General features: G+C 37.8%; 1 protein-coding gene across 1 annotated transcript in view; it reads right to left on the bottom strand.

Moving 5' to 3' along the window:
- The window catches only part of smc1al (structural maintenance of chromosomes 1A, like), a 98,022-nt gene that overhangs the window by 64,620 nt on the left and 14,712 nt on the right, over window positions 1–18,690 (bottom strand). Inside the window, exons 3-6 of the mRNA XM_052091689.1 lie at window positions 13,555–13,667; window positions 12,501–12,704; window positions 7,960–8,198; window positions 1,666–1,924 (exon numbers count right to left, since the gene is read on the bottom strand). Coding sequence (XP_051947649.1) covers window positions 1,666–1,924; window positions 7,960–8,198; window positions 12,501–12,704; window positions 13,555–13,667 — 815 coding nt within the window. The remainder of the gene's footprint in view (window positions 1–1,665; window positions 1,925–7,959; window positions 8,199–12,500; window positions 12,705–13,554; window positions 13,668–18,690) is intronic.

Genomic DNA, 18,690 nt, shown 5'->3' with positions numbered 1-18,690 from the left:
AATACGTCGACGCAAAATATGCGCATCGATTCGTCGGACCCAAAACAAAGATGGCGGCGCCGGCGAGTAGTAGCAACACGAGTGGCTCCTCAGACTATCAGAAGTGCAAGGCGGCATGCACTCGTTCCTCTAAAGTATGGGAATTCTTTAATTTAAAAGGAAACAATTCCGTGATATGTCGTCTTTGCAAAATGGAGATGGCCTTCCATTCTAGCACCACAGCAATGCACCAGCAGCTGAAGAGGCACCACCCGGGAGCAGCTGCAGATGACAGAGCACCGTACGTTTTTTTTCAACTCCCCACTTTGCACTCGATGTTGGAGTAGGCTATAATACGTTGTCGAAACCTAAAGTTTTCGCTTATAGCTTTTAATAATGCGCTTATAGCTATGAATGTCGTGAAAAATACATAGAGGACACTGACAACGCGCTGACAGACAGGACCAAGCAGGTAACATTTAATAAAGTCTCAACTTTCAAATTTGGTCATTCAAAGAAAATTAAACCATAAATAGGCCTACTATTTTGTGGCTCTTTAATGTGTCGTGACAGATTGCCTCAGTTAAAGCTGCTCGTGAACCGATCATCTTTTCCTTGGTTCATTTACAGCATCAAATAGGCTAAACATGAATGTAGCCTACATCAGAAGGACTGTAGTTTTAACCGCTGAAAGATGTCAGTACAGTAGCCTACAATCCATTATTCAAATTCAAATCCACTGACGTTAATCTTCTCTCTCCTGACTACTTTGTCGGACAAAAATGGCGTATTGATTGATCAGATCGCCAGTCAATCAAACTCCCGGCAAATGTTTTTTTTTTTTTTTTTTACATTTTATACACCCCCACTCCCATGAAACCGGTATTACCGGCGTTGTCACAAGTCGATTAATCGAAATCAAATCGGACGGAAAAAATTAATCGTTAGATTAATCGTTTAAAAAATAATCGTTTATCCCAGCCCTAATATATATATATATATACATACACACATACATACATACACACACACACACACACACTTATGAGAGATCAAGCTTTTGACACTTGAGGGACCAACTATTACACAAGGTGCAAACATTAATTGATGCACAAGGCAACACTACTATATGCATATTATACTTTATGTAATTATCTGTAATGTAGATTCTGAAGAGCAGTACAAAATAAAAAATATTTAATCTCTTATATTTGTATAAATTATGAAAGGGGTGTGAACATTTATGAGACAAGGGAATGCAAAATTATCTTCTCAACTATATACTGTTTATTAAACCTCTTATTAATGGGTTATCAGCCGTCTTCCTTTACTTCGGCTTTCTACCTTGCTTCTGAACAGCAATCTAAATCAAGCAATTCTGTGATTTGGCGACTAAAAATAGCCAATAACAGAAACATAACATAACAGTTTAGAAGCCAATGGCTTTGTAATTTTTTTTAGTCTGGAGCCCTGTTATTAGTGGGATTTAGCTAAATAAACTGCATCTGGGATTTTATTAATTTTGGACTCTAGTAGCCATCATAGCAAGGAAAGTTTTTATAAATCGATTTAAAAAACTATCAGTTATGATCAATTGATTAACTGGTTATCAGCCTTTTAAACCACCTTTTTTAATGGCATCTAAAAAAAAATCCACTATCAGATGACCTCAAATGTCAGGAGTACCTGGTTTTCCTCCAGCTGCAGATCTTGTCCCTGACTCTGAGCCTCTTCCTCCATCCGCTCCTCAAACTCATGTCTGGCCATCTCCACGGCCCCCTGCTCACGGTCTAACTCATCCATGTCCGCTTTGCGCTTCTTGTAGCATTTCTGGGCATTCTGCAGTGATTTACGGGCAGCCTCCAGTTTCTTGATCTTGTGCGAAGTGTTCTCCTTGGCTTTAATGTACAGCGGCCTCTTCTGATTCAACTCTGCATCTTTCTCCCTGAAAACATAAGCCATAATCAACTCACAGACCACTGACATGTGTCTCGATCATTCTTCAGGATAGATTTACTTATGCTTGTACTTTTATGCTCTTCACATGCATTACTTTTACTTTTATCACAGAAGTTTATATCACTGAAACAGTAACATTTTTCAACAAAATAAATTATGTAAAGCTTGTGGTCAAGTCAATTTTTTGCATAATCCATTAAATACATAAATTAAAAGACACTTCATCTCAATTGATTATTTTCCATTTTTACTTGGAACTTGAAACCAAAAAAATAAATTATTAATAAGAAATTAAATGATAATAATAATAATAATACATTTTATTTATAATGCACTTTACAACTAAATCTCAAAGTGCTACAGTAACAAAGAATTTAAACACAGTTCCAGGAGAAATAACACAAAATCAATAAATAGCAATAAAACACCAGAAAGATAAAAATAAAATCATGAAAGTTAAAAGGCCTTTTGAAATAAAAATGTCTTTAGGCCCTTCTTAAAAACCTCCACAGTTTGTGGAACCCTTAGGGTCTCTGGGAGGGCATTCCAGAGCTGTGGGGCGACTGCCTGAAAGGCCCTGTCTCCCATAGAAAAGAGTTTAGTCCTTGGTTGGTACAGGCAGTAGGTAGAGGTAGAGGACCGGAGGTTTCGTGTGGTGTGAGAAGTTCAGTGAGGTAGGCAGGGGCAGTTCCATGTATGCACTGATGGGTAAGGAGACAGATTTTGTACTGAATTCTGTGTTGGATGGGCAGCCAGTGTAAGAATTTCAGGTAAGTCTGGCATCAATACAAAACAGCTTCATATTACATAACACCCAATTTAAAAACAAAAAGATATATAATGTTAAAACTAATCTTATAAAACAAACAGCTCTGACTGACTGCATGAGCCATGTTGAAAGCCATTGTAAAAACGGCGATATTTGCTTATGCATCAGTGAAATAATATTAATATAACAAAATAGTAATATGTATACATGTAACTAAACTTTCATTTGGATTGTACCAAACACAGCCGCTTAATAACAAGTAGGGGTGGGCGATACATATAGTGGCGATGCTATAAAGTGTCAACCATTAGATATTTTTCTATACAGTCTATATCGCGAAACACAAAATAAACTATAGCTTTCAAAATTAAGGCATTAACACATGCGTGTGGCAAGGGTGTGGTTGAGTGTCCATCCAGGGAGAGGGGAAGCGGTAAGGATTCATCCCTGGGTGACAATTAGGTCTAACAGCTGTTTCTTGTTGTAGTAATCTGAGAAGAGCTATAAGAGAAGCCAAGCCAGAGCCCAGGGAGAGCTACCCAGCTGTACCATGCGTTAGTGTGTTTCAGCCAAGCTACTGAGTGTTTGTTTTGAGTAAATAAAGAATGAGACGCTACCTGAACCCCACTTCCTCATTCATACAAAGACCAGTTCTGTTATAATGCGATTAATTTAAAATGTTTAATGCCTCCAATGTTATTAGGGATGCACCAAAATTTCAGCCACCGAAAATGGCATTTTTTGTTTTGTCCGAAAGAGGGAAAAAAAAAATCACAAAATATGAGCCGATATATATCTCTTCCTGCCCCTCAGTGCTCAGGTTTCACTCTCGATCGATCTAGTCATAATAACGGTGCTGCCAAGCAAAGGACAATGTCAGCGGTGGGGAAATAATACTAATAAGCAGTACCGCCGCAACCTGTACGCATACTACGCAGGGCACCAACTCCCTAGGAGGGCACCATCTTTCCATAGGAGGGCACCAGAAAGTCCATCGGGTGCCCTTCCTCACACATTATTCTAGGACCCAAAAGCAGTTGCGGAACAGTCGATCACTTCACGCTCATATTTCGAATGCGACAATCCTCTTGAATACTGGCGCATGAACAAATATCGCTTTCCATTGCTTGCGCGGATTGCACGCAGGCATTTATCTGCCCCAAGCACCAGCACAGAGAGAGAGTATTCAGTGCAGCATCTCATGTTCTTGAGTTGTCAGAAAGCTGAGCAACTTTTGATCTTGAAGAAAACCTGCCACTTTTACTTAAATAGAAAGCAGTATAATTTGCTATGTGTATACTGCCCTTCAAAAGCAAAAGACCTTAACTCACTAGAGTGTGAAACTGAGAAAAATGACTTTAAAGTTTCTGTTTTGTCCAGACAAAAGTATTATAGGTAGGACTCCCAAAATTTCACAACTAGTTGCTATACTGAAGAAATGTTTGTATGCAAAAAATCTTGAGCTCAAAATTGACCTTTGACCCTTGTTTGGCAGTTACTGTACTCTGCCTTTGTATCATGTGCCAAAAATCAGGAGTCATGCAAAGGCAAAAGGCCGTAATTGACATATAATCAATATTTACTTGCTGTTCACCATACTTACATCCATTATAAGAACACCTAACCAAGGTCTAGTCATCATGGTATTTGTTTTAAATTATATAGAAGACCTTTGGTTGTTCCTATTTAGTGCTATAATTATCAGGATAGTGCGGCAACACTAACACAGTTAAACAGTATAACAGATAAGTTACTTTGCAGTACAGTATGTACAGTATGAATAAATACCAGAGTTTCCGCTAGAAAAAAATGGTGCCGGTCACGGTTTCGTTTTACGGACATTTTGATGATATGCCGGTCAAATATATTGCCTCTTAATTAGTCAAGTTGAGGAAAACTGGAGGCAGTCTATGTAACTTAAAAAATGACATAATCAGGCCGTATAGAATGCAACATATTATTATTAGCTTAACTTTCAAACAGACGAAAAAAAATACATGAACGTCCGATTGGCGTCAATCAACGCCAATTGTTTTTTACTGTGGTTTCACACACATTCACTTTTTGAAACATTGAGGCACGGATGTACCTAATACAAATAAATAAAACATCTCCAGTTAACTAGCAGATCATTCATTTAGTCCGTTATTAAATAAGAGATCTAGCGCTAAAATCTGTTGTTTTTGAAATCAAGCTGAGCGCTCGTGTCCGCTGCTATCAGTTGCATGGACGACGCTGCTGCGCGAGTTGCGCAATCTTCACTAGGACGCTGCGTTTCAATCTATCGCCGTTGCGGAGACTCTATTAATTCGGTGAAATCACAAAATAAAATGCACACAAACGTGTCCCTGCTTGATATAGACTGTAACCATGCACTGATGAACATAGGCTATTCAGTTTTGATGAGAGAAAAAAACTGCACGAATGCGCGGATTAGAAGCACTGATCTATCTATAATGAGATGTTCCTGATTCACCATCGTCTGGCCTCTGAAAAAAGCTTTTAAAGCTAGTCTGCCTGGGCCTGGCCATATTTGAAACGTCTCACTCAATCGTTCGTTGTTTAGGTCTATATTGCAGCCGTTTTAGGCGTGCGCTTTATTTGAAATGCAGCATGCGATGTTGTTTCATAACTTTCAAACGATAGAGCCTGTTCCTTTATAACATAGCAAGAGATCGGTGTAATTTTGCTTTAAACATTTTAGGCTTATTCTCAAATTCAGATTGTGTTAGGGGGACGGGATTATTAGGCAATTTTAATCGGACAATTTGACCGGAGAGATTTAATTTTGTCGGACATTTAATTTTTTTACCGGCCAATGTCCGGTAATTACCGGACAACGGAAACCCTGATAAATACAATAAATATTTTCACAATAAAGATAATTTAATTATAATTGAATACAAAGGTATATGTATTTAAATGCAAGATAGAGTAATAATTAATTAAACATTGGACCAATACATTAGAGATTAGAGACTGCTCATTCCAAGTTTTTTACTGCACCTAAATAAAATCTTACTGAAAGCTAAGTTTTTGAGATATCAACCTAAAATTTGGAACACAACTTGTCCATAGGTATATATGACAAAGCATTCTTGAAATACAACCATTTAAGTTTGGATAGTGATTTTCATGTCTATGCGAAAAAGGGGGAGGGGTGACAGTTAAAGGGTTAAGGGCCACCAAACTGCTCAAGATGCTCAGTCAATGAACTCGACTTGGATTACTACTTTTTAATTCTGAGGTAATATAGACAGAGTATACCGAAAAAAAGTTGGAATTACTTTTACTATTTAGGTTAGCCTACTTTGTACGGACATTAGCGATAACCAGCTGTAAAATCTGACGTGAACACCTGCAAGAAGGAAATATGGCTCAAACACGTATGGATTGTTGTGGATACAGCAGATGACATGCATTGCTATGGATTATATCTTCTATGGATTATATCGGATTGCATGGAAAGGTAGGATGCCTCTGTATTTAATATTTGGTTTTCAGCATCTGATGTGAGGCGAGTGTCAGCGTCAACGTTAGCGCTAATTTACGTGAGACAGATTAAATTTAGCAAGCTCCGGGCTGTCACTGACATTTACAGATCTGAACCATCCCCCTATCACATCGCTATCACAGAGTAATAATACAAACAAGCAGTCGGCAGTCTACACTTTATTTCAGAGATGTGTCGTGTGTATGTTACGCGGTTTGGTGACAATAAAAGAGCGGTAATCTTTGACAGTATGACAAAGCCAGAGTACAGTAACATCACAGCGGCACCGTAACATCTCTCTTGATGCCAGGCGAAACAAAGTCAGAACACCTTAACTCAACTTAAGCGCGCCGGAACAAAGGCTAAGAGCCGTAACAACTGTTACGGCGTTCTGCTGTGGTTTCTCGTATGATTTTGGATGTTACGGTTGTCATAGCCCTTTAATTTCTCGTTAAAACAATCAAATTGACTCACGATATTTATTCACATGATAAAGGAGGTCTTGAATACCCCAAAAATGACATTAACTCATTTTTGACCAAACATGATGTTACGGCGTTTTGCCTAGTAGGGCAGTATAGCAATTACATTAAAATTTGTTTAGCCCTGCAAATCTTTGCACTTTACTTTGGGCTACATCTGTCGTTTACAGTTTGAGGTTGGTTTTAGTTCTATTACTGTTGTTTTGCACAATAATTTTATATTCAAGTGGAAATATGTTTACATAAACAGAATAGAGGCCCTCTGCCATTTTTTATTTTATTTTAAATTTTTATATTTGCAAGATGCTAGCCTAGAGCTGCTAAGTTCATTTCTTGACTGCTGTTTTGCTAGAGTTTTCTAGAACATTACATTTATTGGATAATTGCAAAAAAAAAAATAAACATGTTGAATTTGATTGTAAATAACTGAATAAAGAATAATATATTTAATATTGTTATAATATATTTTCTGTCCAATTTTGGTGCATTACTTTCAATAAAAGTGTAATAATAAAGTGTGATAATTTTTCAATTCAGATTAAATTCATGAAATTAATTTAAAAGTATAATATTAATACAATATATATACATAAAATAAAAAACTATTTTAAAAGAGGTATAAAATAAAGAAGTAATTTTCGGTTTTCGGCCAAGTGCATCCTGAATTTTCGGTTTCGGCCCAGAATTTTCATTTCGGTGCATCACTAAATTTTATTAAACACGATTAACACATTTACCAATTTTCTGTCTGACATTTTATTCAGCTGAGTGCTGAATACTGGTTGGAAAATGGAGGCACCTTTCCAATGTGTCCAGGGACATTCCACGCACGCACGCACGCACGCACACACACCACAGCAATTCCGTGTCAATGACAAAGTGATGTAGAAACATCCTATTGTCCTATCGATACATTAAAAACTTGAATGAACATTTGCACGGAAAGTGTCCATTTTTTTCCACTCAGCGATGAAATGTCCTGACCAATAATATATGAGCTTTAGATCAAATGTCAGGAGCTGCTGCAGCTATCAAGACTTGCGCAACTGGTGGCACCATGGTGCCCATCCCTAATATTAAGCATACAATATATAGATGATGCATAGTGGCAAGGTAGTAGCATCTAGCCCTTTTTCAATTATTACAGTGATGCGGCCTGCAACAGCACATTGTTTTCTCCATTTGACCCATAATTGAAAAGATTTTCTAATGGTATATACTATCACACCGGCCAGCCCTACATTCTTTCATTTATTTATTGGTCTGTCTTGACTCACTTGATCTCTTTCTCGATCATCTGTTGATCTCTCATCATTCTCCCCAGCTCCTTCTTCTTATCCTTCAGCTCATCCTCCACACGGTCCATGCGCTTCCTGTCCTTATCGATCTCTTTATTACGGTGGGCCAACTCTCGATTCAGTTTCTCGATCTCCGATTCGTTGTGGTAGAGTTTGAAGAGCTGTAGCTGCACGTGTGCTCGCACCACCTCATCCTTCAGGCGCTGGTAACGCTCCGCCTGCGTAACAGATTAAGAACACAGCTCAGATCAAAACCCAACAAAGGAAAGAGGATGGCTTAATACTTTAAAGCAGTGTTACCCAACCTTTTTTCTGCCACAGCACACTTTTTACAACTAAGAAATTCTACGGCACACCACTACCCCACATAGGATAACCATCGTCAATATTTTTCCTTTTCAAGTCCATGTTTTCTGTCCATCTTAGTAGCGCGTTTACTTGTGATGTTTGAAATTCGGCTATGCAAAAAAACAAACAAGTCACATAGGTAGGCTACGCTGTGTGAGGTCACAGGTGGCAAGAGCGCTAAATGAGTAAAAAAAAAAAAAAAATTTGCTTCTTTTCAAATTCTTTCTGGGCTAAAAGCACCAATTCCAGCTATTTTAGTGATTCAAGTTTATTTAAGTTTACAATTGTGCAGAATTAGCAGGGAAATTCTGAGTATTTTGGTGAGGCTTGCTTCTGTTTCACAAATTTGTTCAATTTTATTTACCGATTAGTTCAGTGACCCCCTTCTGGAAATGTCACTAGGTGGCGACAAATGAGCGATCATTTTCAGTCATTCATGAACGAAATCTACAAAGAGACTTTATAGTGCTTAAGCATTAAAAGAATAAAGCAGATCTATAGTCTTCCTTCAGTCTGCACATTATTTTTCATCCAAATAGACAACAATAATAGTGAGTTTCAATAACGTCCATCTTTATTTAAACTTGCATGGGTAAAAATCTACTGACTTCAGTATAAGAATTAAAAACACAAAGCAGACCTACAGTATAATTTTTCTACATTAGCCTGACCAAAATAATAGAGAAATAATAATTGGGTTTCAATAATGTTCTTTCGGCAACGCTCCATTCAAAACCATAATCAGAAAGCATCACAGAGGAGCGATAAAAAAGGTGTGCACAACAAACACTGAAAACATGTATTTGGAAGAGAGAAAATAGCAGAAAGTAATAAAAGGACTCGTTTATGTTTAGGACTAAGTGTTTTCTTGGTGAATTTAAAGGAGTTCAATAACTGGGGTCTCTGATATTCGTAAACAATAAGGTAATATTTAATTAAAATAAATTAGGAGACATTCAATGTCTCTTCACAAATTTGGACAGTTTAAATATTTCTTGTTGCTTAGAACTCTCAAAGACATTATTGGTGAAGCAAAAAGGTGTGTGTAAAACATTTGGTGCAAAGCGCTTCATAGACTTCAATGTATTCTGCAGCACTGATGCAAGTCATGTGAAAGACCCTTAACATGTATAAATATCAGACACTTTTGCACATTAATCATTGCTCTTCACAATCACAAAAGTGACTGATTATGGTTTCATATCAGCAAATTTCTCCGAAAGGTGAGTAGTTTGGATCCCTGAAATTATATATTTTTTTCATGCATTTATTTATTTTGTGGAATTTGATCATTTTCCAAGGTACACCTGACAATCTTTCATGACACACTAGTGTGCTGCGGCACAGTGGTTGGGAAACAGTGCTTTAAAGAACCAAACATCATGATTATATAGAGAGCAGAGTATGTGAGTGGAGTGGCAACAATTTTCCCTCTGTACTCACAGCATGTTAAGATCACTCCATTCTAGCTCCACTACGCGTCGTCAATTTCCCATTCGCCGCTTACTGATAAGTGAAACCCCGCTCTGTGTTTGCTCCATGGCAAATTTGCGCCTAACCACCGCTCCAATGTAAAGTTATTTCAGTATGCTTTTATATATCACAAACCTCCATGCAGAAAATGTATTAAATTAAAAATAAAAACACAATACTAGGACAAAAGCTTCAATGTGCTTTATTTGAACACTAACATTAAATTGTTTATCTTGCTTTAGAATGCAACATTTTCTTGATTAAATTAATTACCAAATGGAATAAATATATACATACATATACACAGTATCACAAAAGTGAGTACACCCCTCACATTTTTGTAAATATTTGATTATATCTTTTCATGTGACAACACTGAAGAAATTACTCTTTGCTACAATGCAAAGTAGTGAGTGTACAGCTTGCATAACAGTGTAAATTTGCTGTCCCCTCAAAATAACACACAGCCATTAATGTCTAAACCGCTGGCAACAAACGTGAGTACACCCCTAAGTGAAAATGTCCAAATTGGGCCCAAAGTGTCAATATTTTGTGTGGCCAGTTTGAGGATGCCCCACAGATGCTCAATAGGGTTTAGGTCTGGAGACATGCTTGGCCAGTCAATCACCTTCACCTTCAGCTTCTTTAGCAAGGCAGTGGTCGTCTTGGAGGTGTGTTTTGGGTCGTTATCATGCTGGAATACTGCCCTGCGGCCCTGTCTCCGAAGGGAGGGGATCATGCTCTGCTTCAGTATGTCACAGTACATGTTGGCATTCATTGTTCCCTCAATGAACTGTAGCTCCCCAGTGCCGGCAGCACTCATGCAGCCCCAGACAATGACACTCCCACCACCATGCTTGACTGTAGGCAAGACACACTTGTCTTTGTACTCCTCACCTGGTTGCCGCCACACACGCTTGACACCATCTGAACCAAATAAGTTTATCTTGGTCTCATCAGACCACAGGACATGGTTCCAGTAATCCATTTTGCGGGCTTTCTTGTGCATCATCTTTAGAAGAGGCTTCCTTCTGGGACGACAGCCATGCAGACCAATCTTGGCAATCTTCTTATAGCCTAGGCCATCTTTATGTAGAACAAAAATTATTTTTTTCAGATCCTCAGAGAGTTCTTTGCCATGACGTGCAATGTTGAACTTCCAGTGACCAGTTTGAGGGAGTGTGAGAGTGATGACACCAAATTTATCACACCTGCTCCGCATTCACACCTGAGACCTTGTAACACTAACGAGTCACATGACACCAGGGAGGGAAATTTGGACATTTTCACTTAGGGGTGTACTCACTTTTATTGCCAGCAGTTTAGACATTAAAGTTATTTTGAGGGGACAGCAAATTTACACTGTTATACAAGCTGTACATTCAATATTTTACATTGTAGCAAAGTGTCATTTCTTCACTGTTGTCACAAGAAAAGATATAATCAAATATTTACAAAAATGTGAGGGGTGTACTCACTTTTGTGAGATACTGTGTGTGTGTGTGTGTGTGTGTGTATATATCTATCTATATATATCTATCTATATCTATCTATATATATATATGTCAGGTCCATGTATAATTATCATAAATATGGCTCTCTCTTTACTTAATTTATAAATTAACCTTGCCCTATAAATCTGTAAATGAAAAAAGGTTGGTTGACTGATATTCTCAGAATGTTCTACAATTTTGTTATCAAGTTTAGATAAGACTAACAAAACTATACGTCTAATGTGGAGTTCAGTTTCAGAAATACTAGCTTTTAAATATTTGAACTCTATCATATCTATATAATAAATTATGGCACTAAAATAAAGATTGAGATGGCAATCAGTTAACGTCAAACTACGCAATATTAAGTGGAGATTTCGATGCGTTCGATTAGAATGATCATTTGATTATTCAAAATATTTAATAGGGGGGAGAGAGAGATACTCTGTGTATTACTGCCCTTTAGGAGAAGCCATGAAACATTAAATTTTTTTTAATTGGTCAATAAGTTGATGATGCCTTCCTACCTGTGTTCTGCTGCCATCCAAGAGAAGCGATCATACTAAAATTACCTTAGAAATGATAAAACAGCTATTTTAAACATCCAACTAATATAGTCTAATATAACTAAGAGGCTATATACGTGTTTTGATGACCCCACAGATGTCTTCATCAAAGATCCCTCAGTTATGTTTGTGGTTTTTATAGGGATATTGTTTGATTCATCAGTCGGCTAGATCTGATTACATTTTTACCACAAGCTAACCGTTCCAGGGTTCCTTTTCAATCGGTCCGAGACCACCTCATCTAGATGGTCTCGGGGCGATAGTTTTAGTGTGGATCCAAGTGAGATTGCGGTGTTCATATATGCCAAAACGAACTGAACTAAGTGAGAAAATGCACCAAGTTCCGACACAAATGCTCCAAACAAGCTAGCTGTGAATATGCCCTTTGATTTTCTATCACCACACTCGTGTTCTCCTTTGCTGAAATTAATTTAAATAGAAATTTGTATTTCTTCATTACAGTATGATAATATCCGAAATTCCATCTTTCTGGTGAATTTTTGCTGCGCTATGGGCCATTAACATGTTGTGCTCGTGATGGAGCGCGAGAAAACCCTGATGCTCCGACATTCAAAAAACTTGCTCCAGGCAAAATCATGCCACTCCACTCTTCGCTCTGCTTCCTCCACTCAGAACTCACCTCTTCTTTCTCCTGCTTGGCCTCTTTTCGCTCAGCAGCGATGTTCTTTTTTCGATGGTAGTTAAACTGCGTGTCCTCCTCGGCTTTCACCATCTCTTTCTTGCGTCTGTCGTATTCCTGAGCGAGTTCTCCAGAGCGAGAGATCTCTTCAAACAGAGCTGTTCTCTCTTTAGGGTTCTTCATAGCAATTGACTCAACAGCACCCTACAGGACAAACACACCATAAACCTCTCTTACATTTTGTAATACATACTATTTATAGAATTTGCACACCCAAAGGTTTGGATACGTTTGACTTATGTAACCAACATGTTTGAAATTTGTGTTGTAAACAAATATAATTTTTACCTATGTATGAATTTCTTTACAAAACTAAAAAACTAAAATAATTTGTTTGATCGGATAATGAAGGAAAAGCAGTCAACGAGGGTCCAGCAAACAGATGAATTCCTTCAATGTTGGCAAGCTGTGATCTAGACCAGTTGTTCTCAACTGGTGGGTCACGACCTAAAAATGGGTTGCATATCTTTTCTTTTACAACAATTTACAAATCTGTAATTTTTCAAATTCAGTATGTTGTTCATTTTGCATATTGCCTATACAGTTCATTTAAGTGTTTGATTTCAAGGACATTTTTGCTTTTGTATGGTTACTGTAACAATTTTATTACTGTGATGGTCGCACCATTGGTGTCCAATGTCCAGAGTCCCGGAGCAAATCCAGTTAAGAACCACTGATCCAGACTTGGTTGGCTCAGTTTTTGAGAAATAAGCTTTGTTAAACACATTTGTCACAGCACAATTCCTATACTTCCATGTGTGTCATTTAATTGTTTTGTTGACTATTTCTAAATTTGGGGGAAAAAGTTATAAAAAGGAATGAGTTGGTTTGTCAACATATAGTGTCAAATGGTATTGTACATATAAACATGTTCTATGTATTAAAATAAAGATTCTGTAAATCTAAACTCCTTGATGTAAACTTACATGATTTAAAACTTATTTGGGGGGAAATTAAAAGATCAATAATTTAACAAATTTAATTAAAAACAAACCTGAAAGACGAGGAAGTTTCTGGCCTTGATGAGGATTCCCAGTTTTTCCAGTTCCTCGCTGTATTCAGACAGACCCACAACTTTATTATTGATGCGGTACTCTGATGAAGAACCTACAAAACACAAAAAAAATGTTAAGTCTAGACATTCTCATCGGAACTACCAGACTCAGAAACAGTTTTTCCCCCACAGGATGTGGCCCTCATAATTACTGCCTAATTATTTTACCATTAAAAAATTACTTAAATCCAAAGACTCATGCACCTGAACAACATATGGCATATTTTCATAACGCAGTGGTCTTATTATCAACTATTACTGTCGAGTTACTACCACTTGACTCAATCTGTCTTATTTACTCTAGTTACTGTAATTGCAGAGCGCACAGCCAATTTAAACTGCACTTTAATCCAGCACCATCATCAAACTTGTGTACTACTACTACTGTATATTGTGATTTGTTCTGGAATAAGTGTTACTTGGCCAGTACACTTGGGCCTGTATTCACAAAATATCTTAAGGCTAAAAGTAGCTCCTAGAAGCAACTCTTAAATATTAGGGTCATGTCACTCCTGAAATTAGGACTCGTAAAATTTTCATCCGAGAGTAATTCATGAAGCATTAAAATGTGGGTTTAGGAGACAATGCAGTACTTTTTTCCTCTAACATAAAGTCTTAAGAATTTCGAATATTACTATTATTTAAGAAAGGAATTCAAATTTAGTTTTTCTGCCATTTTGACAGACCTAACACCTGGGTACAAACACTGGGGTCCAAAACAAAAATTGAACAGTTTGGCCATAATGACCATTGTTGTGTTTGGAGGAAAAAGGGTGAGGCTGGCAAGCAGAATAACACCATCCCAACCGTGAAGCATGGGGGTGGCAGCATCATGTTGTGGGGGGTTCTTTGCTGTAGGAGGGACTGGTGCACTTCACAAAACAGATGGACATCGGGAGGAAGGAAAATAATGTCAGGGCTTAAAGTGAAAAAAATTGCTGAGCCTGAACTTTTTTTTGGGGGGGGTTGTTTTGCAGAGACGGACTTATCTTCAAATGGAACCATTTATTTTTAAGTATTACGGCTGTATCTTAATGGCATCTTTTTATTAATGAAGGCCAGTATCACTGATATTTTATTTAGTATACTAAATTTTAGGGTTATAAAATAGTCCACTAATGCATAAATTATAAATTAAATTCGATTAATCCTTATTAAAGCTACAAGCGTTCTTTAGTCAAAGAGTAGTTAGTAGTTTTCTCTGTTCCCTTTGTTCTTTGGTAAACTTTACTGACAGACAGAATTAGTGGCTACTGTCACTTTAAGATCTACAGCTGGTGACAGGATCTCACGCGTCTCATTCTCTCACTACTCTTTACTTCCATTTAAGATTTTATTTAACTCATTTAAAGTTAATAATGATTGATTCTTGTGAGGATACTCGACAAAACGGACATTTTGGCATAAATGTGTGTGTTATTGTTCGTTCAAGCGCGAAAGAGAATTCGATACTGGTTCGCAACTTTTTGTGCCTCGTGTGTGTGTGTGTGTGTGTGTGTGTGTGTGAGGAGGACATTTACTGAAGTGCGTTCCCTTTTGTCTTGTCGCACATTAATGGTTTAAAGCATTTGGTGGACAAACTAATAACTAATAAGAGCTAAAGAATGACAAAGAACGGATGCAGCGTTAATTGTGTTAAATATTTTAAAACATTAAAGCTGGACAAAAAAAAAAAAGAAATCGCATACGTTAACGTTGACAGCACTAAACAACACTGCAACGTTACTTGTCATACATTGCTGACAGAAAATAAAGCGGTTTAAAGTGGACTCGTTTTCATGGTAGGCCTACACATAATGTTTTTTTTTAGTAAGCTACACAGAATGTTCTACATTAAATATTTAACTAACAGTCTGAAGTTACCTAGCAGCAGTGTATGTTAATGTTAGCTCAGTCAACGTAAGGCTAACATCAAAAGGTGTAGACAGAAAATATGATTATGCTGACCTGAGCTAATTTACGAAATCAACCAACTCACATCTCCTTTCTTTTCATCCATGATGACATTAAGTCACCTAATGTTGTTTCTGGAGTTCTGCGCTCCATGCTTTCACCGACGACGCTAACGTGAGGTATGGATCTCAATCACACTGTTGCCAGGACCCGCCCTGCTCTGCTTCTGATAGGCTTGTGACGTTAGTTAGAGCTGCGCTCCTCTCATATGATTGGTAGGTGAAATCAATTGACTCGAAAATATTAAACCGCATTCAAGTTCCCAGTTTCAAATGCAGCCGTGCGGTATGCGCGCTCATAATGGAAGCGGCGCACTCGTTTTTTCCAAGCGCGTCCGCGCCAAAAGTGCGTCCGACTGTAATTTGCAGCCTGATTAATAAATTTTGCCTGCGCTGGAGGCCGGACCTGCCCTCAAGCCGGAAATCCGGCCCCCGGCCGGAATACTTTAAGCCCTGTAATGTGTATATATTGAAGCAAAATCTCAAGACATCGGCCAGGAAGTTATAGCTCGGTCGCAAATGGGTCTTCCAAAAGGACAATGACCCCAAGCATCCCTCCAAAGTTGTGGCAAAATGGATTAAGGACAACAAAGTCAAGGTATTGGAGTGGCCATCATAAAGCCCTGACTTCAACTGATAGAAAATGTATGGGCAGAAATGAAAAAGTGTGTGCAAGCAAGGAGGCCTGCAAACCGGATTAAGTTACACCAGTTCTGTCTGGAGTAATGGGCCAAAATTCCAGCAACTTATCATGAGAAGCTTGTGGAAGGCTACTATCTAGCATCTCAGCTATGGCAGCGTGATGTTGATCGTCCTCTATTGGTTTTTTTCTTGGATGGTGATAGGGCTGGGCGATATGGCAAAAAATATTATCACAATATTCTTTTTCATATCATTCAATATTGATATTTATTACGATATTGAATCACATTGCAATTTTTTTTTGAATTTCCAAATAAAGAAGAAAAAACTAAATCCTTAAAAGTCTAAATAGTCTTTACAAAACTGCGTTGGTGCCCACACACCGCCAATGCAGTGGTGTCTGAGGGATCTTCGATGAAAATATTACAATATTTTATGGATATGAATGTTATAAGATGATCTGTTCATTTTTAATCATAATGACAGAATATATATATATATATTTTTTTTACATTAAAATTATTTTAACTCTTTCCCCGCCAAACACGGAATTTTCCGTGTATTATGAAAAAACGCTTCCCCGCCAAACACAGAATTTTCCGGGTTTCCGTGTTTTAGGTGTTATAGGCCTACGGTAAGGTAGACCCCTGCGCATGTTTTGAAAGAGTACGCAACTCTTTGATCAAAGAAACAGACTGCGATCGTCTCAAACATGAAGAAGTGGAGTATGAGAAGCTCAAAATATCAGACATAAACATGCCTTTTTCTCAGCTTTTTGTCTGAAATGTTGTTTTTTGACAAAACCTACCTCTGTTCAAGTCGCAATAAAAAAAGAACAAATGAAGATAAAATAAAATCGTTTTTTTTTGCCTAAAAGCAGAGGCCCAGATCTTTATTTTGATATATAGCATCTTCATATATTCATGGAAGAAAATATTCTGCGGGCCATTAAAGTTTAGTGAAAATCGTCAAAAACCCTGGCGGTGGCTGGCAAATTTTTTTTAAAAACGCTGGCGGGGAAAGAGTTAATATTTCTTTACTTACAGATATCCAAGTATGGGGGCATAGAAGCCCTTTTGACTGAGGAATGATACTGTATGGGGGTTCAGGGGTATCTCCAGAGAGAAACTTTTGAAAATGTAAAAGTCTGAATTGACCATTTTTCTATTTTCATTCAAGTGAGAAAGACTAGGCTACAAACTAGTAATTGTTTTGTCTTTCATCCTTGTCAGAGATGATGAAATCTGAATAATTTCACTAAATTAGAACAGACATGTATTTGTTTATCATTAAAGGCTTGGAACATGCTGATAAATAAAACTAAATTTAGATAGAAAAAACATTATGGTCTGAAGGCGCTCTGGAAACATGCACCTCATGTTTACGCACATGTGGGGAAAAGAGGATGCTGGTGCGCCCCGGGAAAGGGGATCAGTGAAGAGTGTTTCAGTGCTAGAGAAAAATATTCAAGAATACAGCGCAGAAAGGTCAGATATGACGTAACCGGCACTGTTGTTTTGTCACGCTGCTCATTTGAGAAGCCCTTAATCGGGCAAGGAACCATATTTGGTAACTTAATCGAGCATTCAAACTGACGCCCCCTGCCTGTTTGTCATATGAGTGCATATATTTCTCCTAGCCAATCAGTGAAGATCAGGCTACGTCACTGATCGTCACACCATGGCATCTGACCAATCAGAAGTTGCGGAGCATTTCAAACATCAGTGTCGTTACGGATTTTGGAAAGTGAGGATTTCCGCTAGGGTTGGGCGATGTCCCCTAAATTGGCAGTTGACGATGTTGACAGTAAAACATCGCGATGGACGATGATATCGTCGGTGGGGTGGGGCGGGGGGGGGATTATATAATTTCATATAATTTTCAAAAATTATATGAAAAATTATAATTTCGTTATTTTACTAACCCAACTAATGACTCGTCGGCGCTTTATCAGTAGGTTGCACGACACGTGAAGCATTTTTTTTTTTTTTTTAGCTTTCACTTAAGAGTTGTGCACTTTTTATTTTAACATATCTCTTTATATAAATACTATTTTCCACTTAAAAACTATAATTTCGTTATTTTACTCACTGATGAGCAAAAGGTCGAGGCAGAAATGACCATGTAGGCTACCTGCAGGAAATGGCCATTGATGGGGAAGAGGACCCGCTGACTTGGTGGAAAACGAACGACAAAAGGTTTCCGTTCATGGCAAGATTAGCACGGAAATATCTGTGCATATGTGCTACCAGTACTCCATCAGAGCGGGTCTTCAGCACAGCGGGTAGTGTAGTTACTCCAATCCGCAGCTTATTAAAACCAGATAAAGTGAATATGTTGGTATTTCTGGCCAGAAACATCGAAATTTAAACATGGTCTATGGTGAAAGATATTAGACTTCTTTACGCATTTTTCGCCATCCATTGCGGAGCTATTCGATTTTGCATATTTTTTAAACGTTCATTTCTGTAGTTCATATGAC

The sequence above is a fragment of the Xyrauchen texanus genome, chromosome 25 (assembly GCF_025860055.1).
Source record: "Xyrauchen texanus isolate HMW12.3.18 chromosome 25, RBS_HiC_50CHRs, whole genome shotgun sequence".
NCBI classification, from domain to species: domain Eukaryota; kingdom Metazoa; phylum Chordata; class Actinopteri; order Cypriniformes; family Catostomidae; genus Xyrauchen; species Xyrauchen texanus.
Note: the sequence above shows the minus strand (reverse complement) of the source record. Positions and strands in the feature narration are given on the sequence as shown.